The sequence below is a fragment of the Nannobrachium achirus genome, assembly GCF_963921795.1.
Source record: "Nannobrachium achirus genome assembly, chromosome: 2".
Classification (NCBI taxonomy): domain Eukaryota; kingdom Metazoa; phylum Chordata; class Actinopteri; order Myctophiformes; family Myctophidae; genus Nannobrachium; species Nannobrachium achirus.
The window spans coordinates 37902275-37915449 of record NC_137811.1 but is presented as its reverse complement, the minus strand read 5'-3'; the positions used below and the strand labels follow the sequence as shown (position 1 = coordinate 37915449).

The 13175-nt window shown below is 41.2% G+C and overlaps 2 protein-coding genes across 2 annotated transcripts in view; one reads left to right on the top strand and one right to left on the bottom strand.

The window, feature by feature from the left end:
- efhb (EF-hand domain family, member B) overlaps positions 1-3013 on the top strand; it is a gene marked incomplete at both ends in the record, with an annotated part of 9415 nt that extends 6402 nt beyond the window's left edge. Inside the window, 4 exons of the mRNA XM_080741761.1 lie at positions 58-262; positions 692-919; positions 2102-2283; positions 2867-3013. Of these exons, the coding sequence (XP_080597887.1) occupies positions 58-262; positions 692-919; positions 2102-2283; positions 2867-3013 (762 nt within the window). The remainder of the gene's footprint in view (positions 1-57; positions 263-691; positions 920-2101; positions 2284-2866) is intronic.
- Positions 3014-6336: 3323 nt separating this feature from the next.
- Positions 6337-11943, bottom strand: LOC308298195 (m-AAA protease-interacting protein 1, mitochondrial; the record flags this gene model as incomplete). The annotated part of the gene is made up of 6 exons (XM_080741750.1): positions 6337-6421; positions 10119-10263; positions 10643-10769; positions 10887-10958; positions 11139-11440; positions 11919-11943. The coding sequence occupies 6 exons, from the start codon at positions 11941-11943 to the stop codon at positions 6337-6339; spliced, it is 756 nt and encodes a 251-aa protein (XP_080597876.1).
- Between the last annotated feature and the right edge of the window lie 1232 nt (positions 11944-13175).

The following is a 13175-nucleotide window of genomic DNA, read 5'->3' as shown; positions in this document are numbered from 1 at the left end:
GCAGATCTTCAAGCTCACAAGGTGTTGTGTATGTGTGTACTCATGTACGTTTTATAGAACGGGAAAGGTGTTATTGACAAAGAGGACCTCAGGGACGTGTGCCGTCAGTTGCAGTTGGACCTGAGTGGACAGGTGTTGGATGATCTGATGGACTACTGCGATCAGGACAAGGATGGCCTCATCAATTTCCTGGAGTTCTCTAACTTCCTCAACTGGAAGGATAAGATGCCCATCAGTGTGACAGAACAACACATCATGACAAGTAATGAGTCTGCCTGTCTGAATGAGTGATGGTCAATGGGGGTAGGTAGGGAAAGGGAATCATCATCCATTTCTTACACATTCAAACTGTTGATCCCAAGCTTTAGATGTTGATGTTACAGATTGACTTTATTTGACTAGCTATTCTTGAACAAAATAAATTACATGAGATTGTAATATTTGGGCTCTCAGTGAGTTAGCAGAAGCTGGGCATAGAGAGGACTCTCAAATACATTCTGTTGATAAAACACAAGATCTCCTATCTTGTTTTATCAACAGAATTGTATTAAGTCACTCAGATTTAATGAAGTGTGGGCATTGATGGAGTTAGAAGCCAGATGTGTTTTTATTTTGATCATTATTTCAGTGTTTCCAGAACTTGAGAAAAGTGCTACACAAAATTCACGATTACCTTTTATTATTACTCCAGAGCGCAATACCAGCACAGCCCCGGCCAACATGAGGAGGAACCACCTCTCAGTCTCTGTGGAGCCCACAGAGTCTGAGGCCTTGCTTAAACCCGAGGAGCTAGAGCCTGTGGAGGTAGGAAGGTCGCTGAAGACCCCCAGGACCCTCAGTCGACCCAGTACTGTACCAGACCGCTTTGTCACTTCCTCCTCCCTGATCCGTTCTGTTGTTGGTGGCCCACCAATGACAGGTAAGTGAGAGTGGGAGGCTTGCATTGTGCAATTCAAACATCCATACAAATACATTATGTTGTATTACTGGAACATACTCTACCAAAATAACTTTTTATTCACCAAAGAAAACGTTTGGGCTGTGTCCGGATTCAGTCACTCAGTCACTAATCTCTACTCATTATATAGGGAGTCAGGTGTAGAGGACTATTAGTGAACTCATCTGCAAAATAAATACTATTTTCTGACACTACTCATTTAATTAATTATGTCATACAATCAAATCCTTGTATCACCAGGCTTTCCGCAGTACCTGTGGAAATCCTATTTTTTCCCCTTGAATTAACCAGTGGGTCTACAGCCCTTTTCCGTATAATAAATTGAACACACACATAGATGAACACACCATTTCCGTATCTGCTCGAGACCCAGACCAGGTCAGCAAAACCCAAAGCGACTTTATCCAAGTCTCAGTCTGGTTTCACGGTGCTTTTCTGGAATAAAATCATTCCACTATACCAGTGGTTCTCAAACTGTAGTACGTGTACCACTGGTGGTACATGGGCCCCCCTCTGGTGGTACTCAGAGGAGTTTCCCAAAAATAAGAAAAAATACATGAGTGGAGTGAAATATTTATATTATACTACAGGTACTGTAGTTCTTCTGACCAAGCAATTGATTTAAATCGGCTCTCCAGCCGTGCTGAAATGAGCATGAGGGCACACCTAGCTGCTAATAGAGGATTTGAGAACTGACTAATCATTAGAAATATCCGTGACCCGGTCATCAAATTATTGTCTTAGAAATTCTGAGGTGGTACTTGGCGTGAAAAGTTTGAGAACCACTGCACTATACTATAGAGTATGATCACTAGATGTACATTCAAGCACCACTACAAAGTGGCACAATCATTATAGATCACTATAGGTAGTGATTTCATACAGCCAGATTGCAGCTTTATGTCACTGATACCTATCAATGCCACATTATGGCTTTAGAATGTGAGAATTAATGTTTAGCTTGAGTGGTTGATAGCATTTTGCTTAGTTGGATCATGAACTTATTTTATTTATTGTATTCTTTTTTATTTCCCAACAGAGTGCAAGCTCATGGTCTCCTCTGACAAGCATTTATTCCATTTCACTGACGCACATTCGTCAGTGAATCTGTTGACATTAATCTGCGCTCTCTCTCCATTGTAGACTACCATACCTATGGCGTTCCCACAGTGCGTACTGACCTGCCAGCTCCGCGGCTGAAACGCATCTGTGACAATAGTAACTACGGTGACCAGGCCACAGCTGCAGAGCTCCTGTCTCCCACATTGCACTCCATACAGGGCATCCAAGAAAAACACTTCTTCAGCCCCCGCACAAAATATGAGGTAAACCAGTCGATCTGCAGTTGTGTACCATTATGCATTTTGTTTATTGGGATTCAAATGGTTCGCTGAAATGTTGCCTAGACTCAAGTGAAGACAGACTGAATGTTAGAAATGACATGACTGATTTATACCTAGTTACACAGTAGGGGCCCTATTTTCATCCATGCCTTACCCCTTATCCCTAAACTTCTTTGCCGTTTTGTACTATTTTGAAAAACTATTTTAAATAGTTCAAATAGCTGATCTACAAGCTCACAACGTGTCGATGTAGATTGGCTATTTGAAGTATTTTTAAATGTTTTCAAAATAGTAAAAAAGGCATGGACGAAAATATATTTCTAGGTATAAATGTCATGTACCAAAAATAACAGTGCACCACAAGTGTGGTGTTTCATGCACCTTTCATGTGCCTGTTTTGTTTTCTCTCTCTCGCCTGAATCTGGAAACAAATAAAGATGAACTGAATGAAATTCAGTTGCAATGTAAACAGAGCGTAACTCTCCCACGATCTTGACTTGACTAGGTTTTAGACAAATTCTTATTTCTGGGACGCTTATGCCTTCTTCTGCCCTCCCCTGCACAGATTGCAGAGATCTTCCGGAATGTAGGCGTGAACATTTCTGAGGAGATGTTTGAGGAGGCATGGAAGCTGGCATCTATGAAGCACCCAACAGGCCAGGTGTGTGTGGAAACGTTCCGTCACATCCTTAAAGAAATAAAAGCAATGTAATTCACAAAAGGGTTTTGCATAATACACAGTGTAATTATTAATCAAAAACTGCCATTTCTCTTGAAATAATGTGCAAATTAGTGTTTCCTTTCTGTGCTCTTGTCAATAGTGTTGAATATTACATTTGTTCTGTGATGTTTTTGGGTTTGATATACATGGATCAGTATTTAATTTATTTAGTACAAACATTAATTGATTTTTTTTGCCTTGACAAAAACTGCCTGCCTTTCATTGCTTTACTAAATATTAAGAGCTTTGTCCTCAGCACCTTATCATTTTAAGTCATTAGTTCTGTCACAGTCTTTGATTAGATTTCCATACATATTTCCTGTATAATTCTATTAATCCGCCTTAAAATGTTAGACATATGATTTAATTTATGGCTTCTGCAAGATGACACATGCATGCACACGCACACACACACACACACACACGCGCGCGCGCGCGCGCACACACACACACACACGCAGGCACACACACAACGCGCTAACGCACACACACGCAGGCACACACACTACAATGTAATGTATACATAGACATGTATCGAAGTACTGTATTTGTAAATGTTGAAATCTGTTCAAAGATTAATGGATCAGAATGGCATGGATCCTTGCTGATCCATCACAAAACGGTCAAATAACACATTAATAAAAAATCATTAGTTTTGTTTGGTTTGCCATTAATTGCCATTAAACGTACTGACGCACAGGCGTGATGAATTGTCTAATGTTCTCTTACCATAACCATAAGCATATTGACATATGCTAAGCTAACTGCACTCCTATAATCTCATTATGACTCCTCAAGATGCTCCACCGGAACCATAACACCCCCACGCAAACTTCTAAACAGGCCGCTGATTACTATGCAAGAGAATTTGAATAATCCCTTAACACATTTCATTGTGCATGAATTAGCGGCCGCTAATGACGGAATTCTATCTTTTTTTCGTCCGATACTGTATGTTGTCAACATTAATAACGTGCTACATGTGGTAAACAGAATGGAATGACACGCAGCATTCACCAGCCTGTCAGTGGTGATGCTTTTGATGAGTGACGTGTTTCTGGCAATTACACTTGGCTCAGATATGGTATGCCTTTGAGTTGGAAGATGGAGCAGTAGAGAATGCTCCAGTAGCGTGGATATCTCATCCTTGCGGCGTTGCTATGCAAGTACTTTGATTCCACTATATGACTTAATACAAGTTGTGATCGGCGCTTCTTGACCGATCGATCAAGTACTAACAGTCAACTCTAGTAGCCTACAGCCACATGGAATGTACTATACGCCCCCTCCTACTTGATATGCTAAATGGATTTTCTTATGGTGGCGTGCTTGTTATCACACGTACCAGAATACTGCTAATGTCCCACTTACAAGTCATTATAAAGTCACACGTTGAGAATTAACTTCTGATGACGTCTAAAACTGATGCCGACATCAAAGAGACAATTTTACAATTTAGGCATTTAACGGACACTCGATTTACAGTAAGGAATACACAAGGTAATAGGCCTACATCAAATGCATAGAAATAGTAATCTCCAAAACATATCAAAGACCACTCGTGACATAATAAGGTTCTTTATTTATACTCGGGCATACTGTAGATGTTGTGAATGTGGGATATAGTAATTTATACCATTCCGTGAACCCAGTGTTACACTCACAGGCATCCCAAAACATGTCCATAGCAACATTATATCTTCAAGTAAAAACCGGTCAAAACAATGTTAAAAACAACACACCCAGACAGAAATCTTTGTGTAGTCATGGACTCAGACCTGAATTTGAACAGCCACATTAAGACAATTTGCCAACAAAATCAGTCCTTAAGAATATATCAAAGATTAAATGATTTACAAGTGTATGTAAATAAACGTGTCTATAGTTTTATCTTGAGTAGACTTGACTACTATAAATGGTGTCTTTATAGGTCTCCCTAAAAACATACCGTATTCAGATGAGACCTCACTAAAACCAAGAACGTAAAATGACATGATCTCACTCCATGTTAAATAATTGATTGAAACCATTTATTGGTTTAGGGCCAAAATACATTTTGGGTGTTCTGCTGTTTAAGCTCACAGGGCATCAAGCAGACCTGTCCCTTATGAACTGAGAGGTTTGGGTGGCCAAACATCTCATTTCATATGGGACAGGTCTGCTTGATGCCCTGTGAGCCTAAGCTAAATGTGGAAAAGCAGCATTTAGTTTTTATGCACAGCATATCTAGAACAAAAATAACCAGCTCATTGGCCTTGTGGTTAGAGTGGCTGCCCTGAGATTGGGACATCTGGGGTTCAATCCCGACAAAGTCATACCATAGACTTAAATAAATAAAGAAAAGGTACCCAATACCTCCCTGCTTGGCACTCAACGTCAAGGGTTGGATTGGGGGTTTGTCCCTATGACACACTAGTGTCATATCCCAGGTTCGTACTTGTACATCATGGCCAGGGGGGATGTATAGTACTTGTACATCACGCCGCCTCCTGGTAAGGAAACAGGAGATGGGCTCCTGACCCATGGGCCACATGGCTCAGGAACCATCGCTTCCCAAGGCTACTTTCATCTGGAACAAACCCAAAGCAAACTGTACAGTACAAGCAGGGGTGTCATTTGGGGTCCGCAGGATGACAATTGCCACGCCAAGTGAAAAAACAAACAAAACAAACAGACGATCCTGGCACATTGTCAGTTTTTTCCTCATGTTTGATCCCCTTTGAAGGTTTGATCCCATGAGCACCATTGATACTAATGACTACTTTTAACATGTCATCTCCTGTGAGCACCTGGTTGTCCTGTTTTCTGTGTTCACATTTAACCTCAAATTCAGTTATTTCCCCCTACTCTGAATATTTTTCGCAGATTAATCTGATTTCAGATCAAAGCTGAGTACATCTCAATCTATCTCACTTTTCTGTTGTTTGCCCTTTCATTTAGCTCTTGTGATGCACTGTAACTTAATTCGAAATGTTTTGTTTTCTTTAAGCTTATTCTTATTTTCTATTCTCTTAACTCTTTAACAACCATTTTAATTGTATCCAGATGTCCTTAATGTTTTGTGTGAAGCACTTTCAACTGCCCTGTTGTTGAAATGTGCTACCGGTATATAGGCTACAAATAAACTTGCCTTGCATTAGGAATGTGCAGGGTTCATATAGAGGTCTGAAGTCTTGAGGTAACTTGGTTATTGAGCTGTTATGTTGTGTTGAGTTGAGTTGACAGTTGTCTTTCACTGACAAATGCAAATCAGTTTGCAAATGGCTGTTGCTATATTCTGATGACTGAAGTCATAGACTCGTTGTCCAATCAAATCACTTAGCCTGGTCCCAGTGCCTGTGCCAAACGTTAGTGACAGTCCAATCAGATGGTGCCCCCCGCGTCACCTCACGGTGGAACCTGTTAAAATTGAAGGAGAGAACATTTAGATTAATTTGCATTTCAGGGACCCTGGACTGCATCATTAACTAGAAGCAGTGCTCTTCCGAGCACAGGTCTCCACCAGGTCAGGCATGTAATGTGTTTTACATAAGTCGGCCTCCTGATGGCGCTATGAAAGGCTGATGTAAAAAATGCAGGGAAAAGGTTTTACCTTGGCCTCTAAGGAGTGCGCATACAAAGTTTGACACTAATCGGTGGAGTTATAGGTGAAAACATGAATCGGCCTGTTATAGCGCCACCATGAGGCTGATTTGATTTTTCTTAAGTGGCATTTATTCCTCTGCCTATTGGGAATGTGCATGCACAATTTCACCAAAATCGCACACTGCGTTCAGGATTTCAGGCATTTTATTCAAAACTGACCAATCCTGCAAACTTTGAAAGCCAGTTTTAGCCAATCAGGATGGAATATGGAAAATCTGACACATCCATGTCGATCACATGACTGTAGAGATACTGTCTACTGATTTACGTGATTTTTGGACAAAATCTGTAGGAGTACTGGCAAAAGTTAGTTTTGCAAAAGTCGGCCTCCTGGTGGCGCTAGAACAGGCCCATGTGAAATATTTGGGGCAGAGGTTCTGAATTGGTGTCGAGGGAGTGTGTGTGCACAGTTTGGCAGCGACCGGGCCAACGGCGCCGGAGATTAGCTGGTAACGGACAAGCGGACGGACGCACGCACGGACGCACGCACGGACGGACGGAGGGGAAAACATACTCTCCCTCAGCCTTCGGCTGGTGGAGACAATAACACTGCAATGTTTGGGGAAAAATACTTCCCCTAAGTCAAGGTGGAAAGGGAAAGGTTCATTGGCCATGTCCAGTTGCACATACACAATCATGTGTCCTCTGAATTAACCCATCCTGCCTCATTCATACAGTTGTGGAAGCTCAGAAAAATAGACCTTGTTGCTTTATTTCTAAGTAATATATCCATATTCTATGTGAATGTACTCGTGACACAAACATATATTTTTGGGGCGAATTTATTGCATGTAAAAAGAAAATGGCTCCAGTGTGTAAGGACCTTAAGTCACTCAATAAGAATTTGAGATCAAATTAAAAGCATTGGATGAAGATCTCTGACCTTGCCACACAGTGATATGGGATCATACAAAGCCACTTACTAGAACTTTTTCATTGGCAGACACTAATTAGGGTTGCATTCCACTCAGCCAAATAGTCACACTCAAAAGGTACTAAGGTGCCTTCATTTGACGAATTTTGATTATTATCAAAAATAACCTAATCTAACAATAACTGCAAGTAGGTCAACTAGTAGTTAAATGAAACTAAATCATTCTCTCTCTCTCTCTCTCTCTCTCTCTCTCTCACACACACACACACACACACACACACACACACACACACACACACACACACACACACACACACACACACACACACACACACACACACACACACACACACACACACACAACAGACAACACAACACAGAACACACACACATTGATGGAATGTAGCTACAGTACTGTATATAATCACTCATTCAGCGGCCCAGTGCAGAATGATACCTAGGGCCAGCTCACTTTATTATTATTTTGGTTATTGACTCTTTATCTTACCTGCACCTTTCCTGCATTTCATTGCTACTGCTGTTGTTGCTATGACACCTGAATTTCCATCAAGGGATCCATAAAGGCTTATCTTATCAAATAAAGCCATGGGCCTGCTGCTCCGCTGGCAATAAAAGGACTTCATTTGTCAGTTTACATCAAGACTACAGAAATGTATTTCTCATCTCCAGGAAATCGTCTCAGCATTATCAGTTACCTTTTCACACAGGCAAATGTATTCTTAACAGAACTGAACACACAGGTATGACGCAAGATGATGACTTACTATTCTATGCAAGCATCTTTGCACTATGGCTCAGTCACTGAAAGAGCAGTCTATATCCAAAGGCATACTTTACAATAATCATACTTTTGAGACTTGGTAATGTGCGTACACTGCTGAAAGACCAAAAGTGTCATTCTAGGCAATTCACTTTGAAAATATAGTGATGATTCAAAAATGACTCCTGTATACTAACTGTGTATTTGCTAGACACATTTTCAGTGTAATAGGCTTTTAGAGGGGGGTGTCTTGAGTCCTGAAACAATAGAAAGGAGAGTATCTGGCTAACTAGATGGGTGGGTTTTAGGTAGAATAGCCACACCATGAGGTCCAACTCCTAACAGGATCCTTGATCAGAAATGGAAAGAGGCTTGCACTATTCTGTGGATTGGAGGTGCAGTTATCTTATCCCTTTGTCTTGCTGGAAAATCGTGTCAGTGGTTCTTTAACACAGCAAAAGTCAGAGAGAATATTTCTATATTGGTCCAGGAATGCAGTACAGAACGGCTGAAAGGTTGGACAGCTACAGCTACAAGTATTACAATATTTCTAAAACCTATTTCTATTTATATAGTGTCCACCCCTACAATGATCATGATTAGTTTAGTGTTGTGAGTCTGACAATATTCCACAGTATTGTTTGGGATATGGCCTTCAACTCAATTTAACATACATGTTGCCATTATTACATGTTAAGCGCACGCACATACACGCACGCACGCACGCACACGCGCGCACACACACACACACACACACACACACACACACACACACACACACACACACACACACACACACACACACACACACACACACACACACACACACTTTTTCCACTATGGTTGAACTTAATTTATCAATCAATCAATCTAATACATTTTAGTAAGGTTTTGGTTTTTAATCTAACAAACCACATTACCAGTGTATTTGAAAAGCATGAAAGTTATCAGTCAGTTGCTGCAAGACAGGTTCTATTAGCTGCTGTAAGGAAAATCAAACAGGCTTTATATTGGAAGGTGTATGGGCCATTTTGTGCTTTTGCCAGCGTTTGATTAAATACTTGAATAAATATTTACGCCTATTACTGTTGATTCAACACACTGCATATGGGGAAGGCACAAACAAACACAGATGTATGCACATAGCACATCTTACCAAAAACTAGCTTTTGAGACAAACAGAATAAAAGCACACATCGTATATTAAAATTGGCTTAAAGGAGTACTTCGCCCCAAAAAATATTTTCTGTCAATTACACACCCCATGAAACTGTTAATTTCAGAGAACGAATCCTTTCATTCACGTTCGCGTCACGGTAATGATCCGTAATAATAATGATTTGTTCACATTTATCGTTCAGAAGCGCAATCGTCCTGTGAAAACCGGTACCGCACGTACAGCCCGCCCTCCCGTCCTGTGTGCTGAGAGCTATCGGGGGAGGGGACATGGCCAGGGTATGAACGAAAGCGTGAACGTAACAGTTTAAGGAAATGAATGAATTGTTCATGATTCATTCTTGTGATTTGTTCTTATGAACAAATCACTCATGAACGACACATCACATCACTATCAGGCACAAACAAATCAGTCAGCTCCATATGGGCACAAAAGGGGTCATGCCCATATATGGGCATAAAAGGCCCAGGACAAGGACTGACAGATACAGAATTCTCCATATATGAGCATATCAGTTGGATCGGCAGTGCGATCCGAAACACTAGTTTCTATATATTTCCCTAAACATGTCTTTGAATAAAGCAAGGTGACTGAGTGATACTGGCTGTGCACCACTTACTCATAGACAGCAGTTACTATTTTCTTCTGTGAGCCATCTTCTTCTATGGAGGTGACTTTGAAGATTTTAGAGCCCTCAGGGTCATCAGGACCATCAGGTGTCGACAGGAGCCAGAACCTCATCACGATGAAGCAAAAACTCCTTCCTGGAGGAAGCAGGTGGCAGCCAGGGATCAGTTCATTTAACATCAGAAGAATAATTATGGTAGTGGTAATCAGATGCTTGCAGTTGTAGCAGTTGTATCTTCATAATTCAGAAGTTTTCAATTGGTTGATTCAATCAATCAATCAATCAATCAATGAAGAAAACTTTCAGTCATTATTAGCTCCATGTTCAGGATGTTATAGTATTTATTTATTGGCATTTAACAGTCACTTTATTCGACTAAATTGTGCACATCGATATCAGAACAGCTATGAAATGTCTGTTGGGAAAGAAAATCGACAATTCATGTATGTACAATAATTCACATTTGCACATGTTTGCACATGTGTTACTAATAAGAAGGTGATAGTAAATCTTACCATACTGATCAAAAAATACAGACACATCCTCTGGCAGCACGAATATAATGTCATCCAATGAGACAGCTAGCTGTTGTCTTTCGGCATCAGTTAGAGTTTTGCATTTCTTCTCAACGTAGATTACCATCTGGAATGCCAATAGAAGATCAGAGCTGACAATGTTATCAGGGGTATTTCATTTTTAATTAGAATACCATCCTGTGATTGCATTCACATACAGCATGTGTGATCACTGATCAGGTACCTCTTTTGACACTATGCCGTTCAACGGTCCAAAGTTGCCCCTGGACATCATGTTGGAAACATGAACTAATGCCTGGAATGGAAGATTTATTTAATAATTTTCACTCAACTGATGCTATGACCTTAATGTAGACATGCAGCTCAAATGACAGGCTTAATACATGTCTATAACAACATCTTGAGCTTATGGCTTGGTGTTACCCAGCTCCACAAGAATCGTTTTCCCCACCCTCTTCTTTTTTACTTAGGTTACCTGTTTAACTCCATTCTCAAAGTCCCCAGAGGTGATGCCTAATTCAAAATACAGATCTAACAGGATCATGACAACTTTACACCGGATCCACGTGATCGGGTCGGGGATGCCAACCACTGAGATGTCGGGATGCCCGGTGGTGCCGGTGGTGGAGGAGGTGGAGGAGGAGGTCCTCCTGGCTTCATTCTCATCCTCAGTGCTGTCGCTGCTGTACAGCCTGTATTTGTGGCCGGCGAAAACGTAATTATGACTTCTCCTCAGGTTGCGCAACCTCCAGCTCAGTGTTGTTGTTGACCCTCCTCCTGTATGGCGCCGTTTAGAGGAGCACATATGCACACACGCCCACTGCTGCCGGCATACAGCTGGTTGGTGGCTGCTGTATGATTTAATCCAAGGGCAGGCCGCCTGAGATGTGCGCGCTGCGAGACCGCCGATGCTTGTAATCCGCTGCATCACAGCAATGCATCAGTCAGTCAGTAAATCAGTCAGTGCGACTAGGCTGTGACAACATTTCATTGTATTTTTCAAGGAGGCATCAGGAAAAACAGTGTTGACTCCTATGTGTGGATGGAAGCTCTTCCGGGCAACCTTATGCAACTCGTCCATGGTGTACCCATAATGCTCATGGTGTGTGTGGTGGTGTGCACAGAAGATTGCTTTTACCGAAAACATCCAGCAGATGGAACTAAATATCCACTTGTATTTCTACTTGACCATTATGCCTTCGTGGGCCAATGCTGCCTAGAATAATCTGTCGTAGCCTACAGACTCTGCTCCTACCCCTGTGCCTGGCACAGTAGACCATGCCTCTTTATTGAAGAGTTCTCTCATATGTCAGTGAGTATGATTATAGAGATCAACAATCAAAATAGTTATCTGTAGTAGGCTAGTTGAACGGGATGGGTAAAGAAATATTAAAGAAAGAAAAAAAGGCAGTTGTGCACGTGAGTGCAGGATCGGTTATTCTGTGTGTGTTAGCTCCTTTCGGAACCCCTCACTCCACTGCTACGCAGCTCCGAGGAGCTGCGTAGCAGGTTCCGAAAGGAGCTATGTGTGTGTGTGTGTGTGTGTGTGTGTGTGTGTGTGTGTGTGTGTGTGTGTGTGTGTGTGTGTGTGCGTGCGTGCACTGCGTGCGTCATACGAGGAACAAGTAGACTACCGCTACACATCATGATGAGCTTCGTATTATTAATAATGGTCCAACAGTTTTTAAATAGGCCTATATTTGTTTTTTTAACAGGTTTTCCTGCGCAAGTCCCCGCGCAGGTGCTCAAAATCATTGTCTCTCAAACCCTGAAATTTTGATCAGTAGAGCAAAACATCATTAAATCCCCGCTGTTCTTTAGTCATTACAGGTCAGGAACATTTTGCATGCGCCTGATTGGCTATCTTCCCTTTTCCCCATTGTGTTCTTCCAGCAAAAGTGGCGATAATGTATTCGAGTTTGAGATGAAATTCCACTGGATGAAAATAGGCTGCGAGAAACACCTGCTCTCGTTCCCGCCCCCAAAGTTCTGTAACTAATTTTATTTATAAATAATTGCCAGCCGCAGCACTTGGTTATTGAAATTGTGTTCAGACATGGAAACCTTTCCGGGATGTATCATAGTAATTATCTGTGTCAGTTGAGAATGCTTTTACATCTGCGAGTTGAATGGTGCAGAATATTAAACTCTGATTCCACCCCGAATATGATTAATCGAGGCTGAATATGGAATATCACAGTCTCAGAACAAGACTCATTTGTGTATGAAAGCAATGCTTTGAAGACCACCAATGCTTCTATTAGGTTAAGTCCTTGGTGCAGCCTACATAGAAATAATTATATTGTTATTACTGTAATATTAGGCTAGATAAATGAAACAACAAGAAGCTTTCTGCTTTCTTTCTTTACTTGATGAATAGCAGTCTGAAGTCAAACAGAAGCATGCAACAAGACAGTTAAAGCCAGTTTGGAATCAGCTGGGACAAATTGGACTATTTCCATCATTATCCACTCATTTTACACATTATATTCATTCAGTATGCTTGAGATAT